Here is a 9,254-nt window from a genome sequence, read left to right as displayed (position 1 = left end):
TTTACCAAATAAATTGATCTAATTGGTTTTGAATTGTAAACCAAATAAAAGTTAAAATGTATTGTTATTTATTCATAAATTAAGTTTTTAGTTATGATACTCCTAAAATCATTCCACATAATTCGCAGATTTTTTATAAAAATTCTCAGCAGAAATAGCAAAAAATGTTCACAAATTACAAAAAAAGTTTGTCTTTAAAGTTAAAAAATTGTGTTCTAGAATGCTAATAGTTAATACGTGGCTCTCTGGAATACTTGATTCTGACTGCTCGCTTTCAAAATTCAGAGTCATGCCATTGCTCAATACCAAATATCTTATTGCTAAACTTATTGCGCATCTGCTTAAAAGCTTTTAGATAATTTCTGAAAATTACAGTTGCTACCATATTGTGTCTTTGTAATAGTTACATTACTTTGAAAATAAAATTGAAGAAATTAAAGGGACAGTTCATACAAAACCAAAAATTCTCATTCATTATTTATTCAGCCTTAATTTTGGATAGTTTGAGTTTCTTTCTTCTGTTGAAGACAAAAGACGTTTTTGTAAACAATGTCGGAAACCTGTAACTATTGACGTCCATAGTATTTGCTTTTCCTACTATGCAAGACACCGATTAATGGTTTCTAAAATTCTTTAAAACATCTTCTTTTGTCTTAAAAAAAAACAAAAAAAAAACAATGATTTAAAACCACTTGAGGATGAATAAATAATGAATAAACTTTGATTTTTGGGTGAAAAATCCCTTTTAGTATTAACAGTCCTGTAAACTTGTTTCTGTGCTCATCATTTGTCAGGAAGAGTGTTTTGTAATGTATTTTAAGACATCAAACATGTAAAAATTGAAACAGTTTAATCCCAAATCAACATCTTTTGTCACCATTATTTATGAAAAAAAAAATAGAGGTGAATAGACCTGCAGTAATATTTGATATACTCCTCTAGTTTGAACTCACATATTTTTAGCTCAAATAAATATTTTGTGCTCCATTAACTACTTATTTGGGAAGTGGTTTGCATAATAAGCAAGATATATTACATCCAGATAGCTTTTCTTTTTTTAAATGAACCAATTTAGTGCGATTGAAAACCTTTCTGCTTTACATCAGGAGTCCCGTTAGGATTCATTATCAGGATGTACATTATCCCTCATATAACTCACACAGATTGGATACTACTGTGACAATCCATCACACAGAAAGACAACCAGAACTAAAGAGAAATATATTGCAAATGTAGTCTCTTCATCATACCAAAACTCCAGCTTCGGACAGTGACAGCTGATGCCTCAGTTTCCCCCTCTCCAGCTCAACCTGGTGATGGTCAAACAAATACAGTAGCTACATTAATCATTCTGACATCATAATATATGGTTCCTTTGAGAGGCGTGCTCAAACCTGTGTCAGTGTCTCTCTCAGGTGCTGTCGCTCAGTTCGTAGCCTCTCAATCTTCTTCTCTAGGTGACTGTTTTTCTTCTCAAGAAGGTTCTGCTGCACCTCCAGTTGTGCTACAGCCTGCTGCATCGCCGACAGACGCCCATGAACAGCAGATTCTGTATCCAGCTCATCCGCAGACACTTTGTCCTAATGATATAAGACAAAATTATAACCAACTACCAGATCACCAGGGGGATGATATGGCCAAAGGGTTAATCGATGTTGTTTATTGTAAAGAAATTTTAAACTGTAAAATCAATAAAAAAAATATATCTAAGAAAGGGAGACATGTCAATGAATAAAGAGCTCTATACTAGCTTAACTGCTTAAAGCAAAGCTCCTTCATTTAACTTGTGTTGTAAAAAACAAAAATGTTTTATTGAGAAACTTTCTAAAAAACCCAATTTGTTAGTACAAGACTAGAGGGCATAAAAATAACAAAATAAAAATCTAATAAATATACATATACTAAAAACTTCTTTTGCATGAACCCATGGATGCTTGTTGGTTTGAGCACACACGACAAAGCACAAGACATTCTTTATTAACCTGAAAAAAACATAATATAAAAAAAATTGCCTGAGATTTGGAAACCTTTCAAATGTCTTACATTGTGCCCCCGCAGGTCATAGAGCAGTTAGTTAAAGACTTTTTCATTCTAAAAATCAGCAAGTAATCATTAAAAACGTCTTAGTATTTATTATAATGAAACTGTAATCTTTTCAACATGAAATAAAAAAAAAGAATCTGGATAAAAGCAAGTTATGGGCAGATTTACACACACCGGCCACTTTATAAGGTACACCTGTCCACCTGCTCGTTAATTCAAAATTTTTAATCAGCCAATCACATGACAGCAACTCGATATATTTAGGCATGTAGACACGGTCAAGACGATTTGTTTTAGTTCAAACAGAGCATCAGAATGGGGAAGAGAAGGTGATATAAGTGACTTTGAATGTGGCATGGCTGTTGGTGCCAGATGAGCTGGTCTGAGTATTTCAGAAACTGCTGATCTACTGAGATTTTCACGAACAACAAATCTAGGGTTTACAGAGAATGGTCCGAAAAAGAGAAAATATCGAGTGAGCAGCAGTTCTGTGGGCGCAAATGCCTTGTTGATGCAAGAGGAGAATGGCCAGACAGGTTCGCGCTGAAAGGCAACAGTAACTCAAATAACCACTCATTACAACCGAGATATGCTAAAGAAATTTTCTGAATACACAACATGTCGAACCTTGAGGTGGATGGGCTACAGCAGCAAAAGACCACACCAGGTGCCACTCTTGTCAGGTAGGAACAAGAAACTGAGGCAACAATTCACACAGGCCCACCAAAATTGGACAATAGAAGATTGGAATAATGTTCGGATAACATAAAATCGGATATTTTCTTAGCACACTTTGGGCCCATTAGCACCAATTGAGCATCGTGTCAACGCAACTGCCCATCTGAGTATTATTGCTGACCATGTTCATCCCTTTATGACCACAGTGTACCCATCTTCTGATGGCTACTTCCAGCAGGATAATGCGCTATGTCATATACAGCGAATCATCTCAGACTAGTTTCTTGAACATGCTAATGAGTTCACTGTACTCAAACGGCCTTAACATTCACCAGATCTCAATTCAATAGAGCACCTTCAGAATGTGGTGGAACGGGAGATTTGCATCATGGATGTGCAGCCGACAAATCTGCAGCAACTGCATGAACTATCATGTCAATATGGACCAAAATCTCGGAGGTATATTTACAGTACCTTAAAGTGGCCGGTGAGCCTATATGGTTGTGTGCTTTAAAATATAAAAATATTAGTATTTCCATCTACTCTAACGGTGCACTAAATAACAGTTTACTTTACACAGATGGACTTTATCGAATGTGGCATAAATATTTGTTGAATGTTGTTCTGATTATTTGGTTTTATTTAAATTTCAGAAGCATGCTCAATGTACTGTGTATATCCAGTTTTAACAGATCTGATAAGCAATATATAATGTGAAATGTGTACTTTATTTGAAACAAAAAATACACAATCTGCATCTAAATGACTTGTTAGTGTCAGTATTTGATGGTCGCTGATTGTCCAGCTTTGGCAATGTATTTGCAATCAGTGTGTTTCTCTTAAGTCACAAATGACACCATTAAACTGAAAAAAAGACTCTCGAAAAAACTATAAATATTAAGTTAGTACTGAGTAATGTACCAGTTTAGAAGAAAATAAGAAATGGTTAAAAAAAACGTTGTCCAATAAATTATTCTGTTTAAGAAAGATAAACATCCTGATTCTAATAATTAAGTGCAAAAATAGAAAGACACTTTACAGGTTTTAAAACAGAAATAAATATATGATAACATCATTTTCATTTTACACTGTAGCATACCCTGGTCTTTACCTACCAATGAAATATCACCTCCTGTCTGTGTTCTCTTGTGCTCCTGATGTCCCAGTCTCTCCTTATAGTAAATCAGCATGGCTTCAGTCTTCTCCAGTGCTATCCTGACCCGATCCCTGTCCTTGCTCAGCTCCTCAGCTCGCTCCTTTAATGCATATACTTCAACATCCTTCTCTCTGAGGAGTCTGTCCCTCTCCTCCTTTTCTAAAAGGATAGTGGACACTTGCTGCTTTAGCTTATCCAAGTCCTCAGTCTCTGGTGGCCCAGTTTTCATGTTCCCATTTTTTAATAGAGAGTGCAGTCGGTCGATTTCAGTCTGTAGTGTTTCAGCCTTGATCCTCAACCTCCGTATTTCCTGATCTTTCTTTGTCAGGTCCTTTCTAAGTGTGTCTGATTCTAACAGCTTGACATGAGAACGATATTCAGCATTTATCTCTAGGGAGTCTGCAAGAGTACCATGCCCACTATCTATCTTTAGACCATTGTTTTTCTTTTCAGAGTCTCTAAGATAGCGTATATCATTTTCCATCTTGGTCTCCATCTCTTGTTTCACTTTCTCTAGGGTTTCTAATTTTTCCCTCAATTTCTTGGTAACTCTTTTCTCATCTTCAAATTGATCCTGCAATCCAAGTCTTGCTGATTGTTCTTTGTACGCCTTTTCTCGAATACTCTCTAACTCAGTTTCCTTATCCCTGAGTCTTTCTGAAACTAATTCAATTTGTCTTACATTCTGTTCATCCCCTTGCTGAAATCTTTCGCTTCTTCTTTTCTCATTTTCATATTTCTCTTTAACCAATTTTATCTCCTTTTCCTTTTCCATCAGAGTTTTTCTAAGGAGCTCCAATTCCTCCAAGGCATTTTGTTTTTCTTTGTTTTCTCTTTTGAGTTTCTCCCAGTTGTTCTTCTCTCTTATTCTGTCCTCTCTCAGCCTGTCAGCTTCCAGCCTCAGATCTCTGAATCTGTTGCTCAGTTCCTCTGCATCTTTGGTCCTCTCTGCTGCCAAAGAGCTCAGTTCAGTCCTCTGATCTTCCAGAATGTCCAATCTAGCCTTTGCTCTGGTCAGCTCAGCATCTCTGTGCTCCTTTACGCTTTTCATAGCCATCAATTCTTCTTCCAACTTTTCCTGTCTTTGCTGCAATTGTTCCTTCTCCTGCATCCCTTCCTCATTCTTCTTCTTAAGTTGCTCCACTTGTAGTTGAAGAGTGGTTTCAAGCTCCTGTTTCTGCTTCTCTAACATCTGGACTTTCAGTTGAAGATCTTTGGCTTCAATATGTGCCACCCTAATGCCTTCTTCTCTACTTCGTACCAGCTCATCCTTCCTTTCCTGCATCATGGACCTGAGTCTCTCTCCTTCACGATGACTCTCTTCTAGCAGTTCCTTCAAAGTTGCCATCTCCTGAAGCCCAGCAACTAGCCCCTCTCGCATCTCCTTGTTCTGCTCTTTTTGCTCCTGGATCTTCAACTTGGTTTGCTCTTTAGATCTAGACAGACTAACCAGTTGTTCTTGCAAAGAATCGACCTGGACAGACAGTGATTCCTTTCTTTCCTTGGCATCACTCAATAAAGAGCTTATTCTGTCCTTCTCTCGTCTCTCTCGAAGAGTTTCATCTCTCAAAACCTCCATCTCTCGCTCTTTCCGTCGAAGCTCTGCCGAGAGATGATCTCTCTGCTCCTCCAGTTCTCTTACACGAGACCCAAGCTTCTCCGCACGTCCCATCTTCTCCTCAAACAGGATTTGTTGATCTTTCTGAAAATCCTCAAGCCTGGCTCTCAGTCTTTCCCTATCAATTTTTTCATCTGTCAGTTGGGTCTCCAGGCATCTCTTCTCTTCATCAATCTGAGTCAATGACCTCTTCAATTGTTGTTTTTCCTCTTCGAGGTTCTCTGTCCTGGATTCAAGCATTCGAGTCTCCACTTGGCTGTTCTGCAGAAGGTGTGATAACTTTCTCTCATCTTCTACCATTTTATTTAGTTTCTCCTTCAGTTTTGTTACTTCTGTAGCTTGATCCTCAAGCCTGGCTTTCAGTCTTTCCCTGTCAATTTTTTCATCTGTCAGTTGGGTCTCCAAAAGCCTTTTCTCTTCTTCAACCTGACTCAAAACCCTCTTTAATTGTTGCTTTTCCTCTATGGTGTTCTCTGCCCTGGATTCAAGCATTTGAGCCTCCACCCGGCTGTTCTGCAGAAGTTGTGACAACTTTCTTTCCTTTTCTATCATTTCATTCAGTTTCTCCTTTAGTTTTGTCACTTCTGTGGCCTGATCCTCAAGCCTGGCTCTTAGTCTTTCCTTGTCCATTTTTTCATCAGTCAGTTGGGTCTCCAGATGCCTCTTCTCTTTTTCAATCTGAGTCAAAGACCTTGTCAATTGTTGTTTTTCCTCTTCGATGTTCTCTGTCCTGGATTCAAGTATGTGAGCCTCCACCCGACTGTTCTGCAGAAGTTGTGACAACTTTCTTTCCTCTTCTATCATTTCACTCAGTTTCTCCTTTAGTTTTGTCACTTCTGTGGCCTGATCCTCAACCCTGGCTCTTAGTCTTTCCTTGTCCATTTTTTCGTCTGTCAGTTGGGTCCCCAGATGCCTCTTCTCTTCTTCAATCTGAGTCAAAGACCTCTTCAATTGTTGTTTTTCCACTTCAATGTTCTCTGCCCTGGATTCAAGCATTTGAGCCTCCACTCGGCTGTTCTGCAGTAGTTGTGATAACTTTCTCTCTTCTTCTAAAATTTCATTCATTTTCTCCTTTAGTTTTGTCACTTCTTTGTCCTGATCCTCAAGCCTGGCTTTTAGTTTTTCCTTGTCCATTTTTTCATCTGTCAGTTGGGTCTCAAGACGACTCTTCTCTCCTTCAATCTGACTTAAAGATCTTTTCAGTAGTTGTTTTTCCTCTTCAGTGTTCTGTGCTCTGGATTCAAACATTTGCGCCTCCACTCGGCTATTCTGCAGTAGTTGTGACAACTTTCTCTCCTCTTCTAAAATCTTATTCAGTTTAGTCCCTTCTGTGGCCTGATCCTCAAGCCTGACTCTTAGTCTTTCCTTGTCCACTTTTTCATCCGTCAGTTGGGTCTCCAAATGCCTCTTCTCTTCTTCAATCTGACTCAAAGACCTTTTCAACTGTTGTTTTTCCTCTTCGATGTTCTCTGCCCTGGATTCAAGCACTTGTACCTCCACTCGCTGGTTCTGCAACAGTTTTGACAACCTTCCCTCCTCCTCCAGTCGTTCATCCAGTTTTACCCTCAGAGTCTTCACTTCTTTGCCTTGTTCACCTATAAGTTTCTTTAGTTCTTCAATGCTTTCCTTCTCTTGATCTCGCTCACGTTTGATCAAGAATAGCTCTTCATTACACTCCATAAGTCTTTCTTCTTTTCCTCTGAGCTGATATCTTTCCTTCTCAAGCGTTGTTTCGATTTCTTGTAAACTGCTTAAAACTTTAATGTTCCTCTGCTCTGCTTCATGCAGCTTTTCCTTCAGTAGTGTCTTTTCTTTTTCCTCATGGTGGAGTCTGTTCCTTTCTTCTTTATCTTTTTGTTGTAAAGTCTTTTTCAGTGTTCTTGCCTCCTCTTCAGCATCACGTAGGAGGGCAGTTTGTTGTTCAAGGTCTTCTTGTTGTTCAATTCTTATCCTCCTGTCCTGCTCAATCTCCTGGTTCAGTTCTTCAATCTTCAGTTTCAACTGCCTCACCTCTACATCCTTCTGAAGAAGTTCTTCTGTCTGTTTCTGCTCCCTATATCTTTCTTCCATCTCTTGTCTTTTCCTTTGCTCTTCATCCCTTTCCTTCAAGTTCACCTGGTCTTGTTCCATCTCTGCTATCTTGGCTTTGCACCTGTTCACCTCTGCATGTTCTGCTTTAAGCTTCTGTTCAAACATCCTCTGTTCTTGTGTGAATTTCACTTGTAATTCTGTCAACTCACCATCTCTCTCCTCTATCCTTTCTAATAACTCTTCTTTTTCTTGAATGACTCCCACCATTTTGATATTAAGATGGTCTAATTCTCTTTTCAGTTGTTTCTCCTGTTCCTTTAGATTTTCTTGCATCCTGTCCAACTCTTTTTGATCCTCAATTTCTCTCTCTTTCATCTGTGAGATTTGCTCATTTAGAAGTTCAAGCTGTTCATTCTTCTGCTCAATATCAGTCTCTAGTTTCTCTATGATTACCTCTAATGATTGAATTCTGTTTTTAAGATCACTGATCACCTCTTCTCTCTTTTGTACCTCTTCCTCTCTTTCTCTAAGAAGCTCTGACAGTTCTGTTTTCTCTCTTTCAGCAACACGATTTACGCTCTCCTTCACTTTCTCCATGTTGCCAGCTCGTCTCTTCCACCACTCTGCATTGTCTCTTGCCTCCTTCAGTCTCAGCTCAAGAGCTCTCTTTTCTGTCGACAGCGTAGATTGCAATTGCTCAATATCTTTTTCTCTTTCTTCCACGAGTAAAGAGATATGTTCTTTTTCTCCGATTAGTTCATCAATTCTGCTTTTGAGCTCTATCAGGCCTTCATCTTTCTGTTCCAGTTGTCTCCTCCACCTAACTTCTTTCTCCCTTTCTTGCTCATCTCTTTTCTTTTGTCTGCTTTCGTTTTCTCTTATTTTGTCAAGTTCTTTCTCTTTCAGTTGAGTGTTAAGTTTCTCCAGGGTTTCTACTCTACTCTCCAAGGTCTCTTTCTGTTGTAACTCTATTTCCAGACTCTCAATTGTTTTCTCGTTGGACTGGAGTTTCAATTTCAACTCTTCTATATCCTCTCCTCTTCTTCGTATTTCATCTTCCTTCTTTTTCATTAGATCAGACATCTTAGCCTTCTCTCTCTGTGTGATCTCGAGGTTCTGACTTTCTCTTTCTACTCTTTCTAAAAACTTCTGATTTAACTCTTCTTTCTCTCTCTGAACCTTATTTTCTCTCTCCTTCCATCTCTCAACCTCATCACATGCTCCTCTCAGCCTTAGTTCGGCCGCTTTCTGTTCTGCTGCAGATTTAGTCTGTAGTTTCTCTAGTTCTGTGTTTCTTTTTTCTAAATGGTCCAAAAGCTCTTCTTTTTCTTTTAACAATCCATCAATCCTGTTGCTCAGTATCTCCACTTCTCCATCTTTCTGGCCGAGCTCTGCGCTCAGAGATTCTCTCTCCTTTTGCCATCGTTCTCTGTCCGTTTTGCTCTCTTCTGCTTGTATTTTGTTTTTTTCTGATTCTTGTTCAACGTCTCTCTGAAACTTCTTGCATTCCGACTTCCAGTTTTCTATCTCTCTTTCAAACTTCCTTCTTTCCTCAATTGATTCTTGTAATTCTCGTTCTTTCTGTGCGGTCTCTCTCTCCAGGTCTGTCTGCAGACATTGAATCTCTCCTAAACAAATTCAAGAGAAACATTTGTACTTTATTAATTTACAAACTTACACCAAAATATGAAATCAGTAATGGGAATGGCAAAAATAAGAGGTTTGTTT

At 38.5% G+C, this 9,254-nt stretch overlaps 2 protein-coding genes across 2 annotated transcripts in view; one reads left to right on the top strand and one right to left on the bottom strand.

Moving 5' to 3' along the window:
- The window catches only part of LOC141376079 (uncharacterized), a 996,984-nt gene that overhangs the window by 373,104 nt on the left and 614,626 nt on the right, over nucleotides 1-9,254 (top strand). The window lies entirely within an intron of this gene.
- si:dkey-230p4.1 overlaps nucleotides 1-9,254 on the bottom strand; it is a 64,288-nt gene that overhangs the window by 1,430 nt on the left and 53,604 nt on the right. Inside the window, exons 19-21 of the mRNA XM_087267539.1 lie at nucleotides 3,837-9,154; nucleotides 1,395-1,580; nucleotides 1,251-1,310 (exon numbers count right to left, since the gene is read on the bottom strand). Of these exons, the coding sequence (XP_087123665.1) occupies nucleotides 1,251-1,310; nucleotides 1,395-1,580; nucleotides 3,837-9,154 (5,564 nt within the window). The remainder of the gene's footprint in view (nucleotides 1-1,250; nucleotides 1,311-1,394; nucleotides 1,581-3,836; nucleotides 9,155-9,254) is intronic.

This window comes from Danio rerio, chromosome 9, assembly GCF_052040795.2.
Source record: "Danio rerio strain M-AB ecotype USA chromosome 9, GRCz13ab, whole genome shotgun sequence".
NCBI classification, from domain to species: domain Eukaryota; kingdom Metazoa; phylum Chordata; class Actinopteri; order Cypriniformes; family Danionidae; genus Danio; species Danio rerio.
This window is presented reverse-complemented; position numbering and strand designations above follow the sequence as displayed.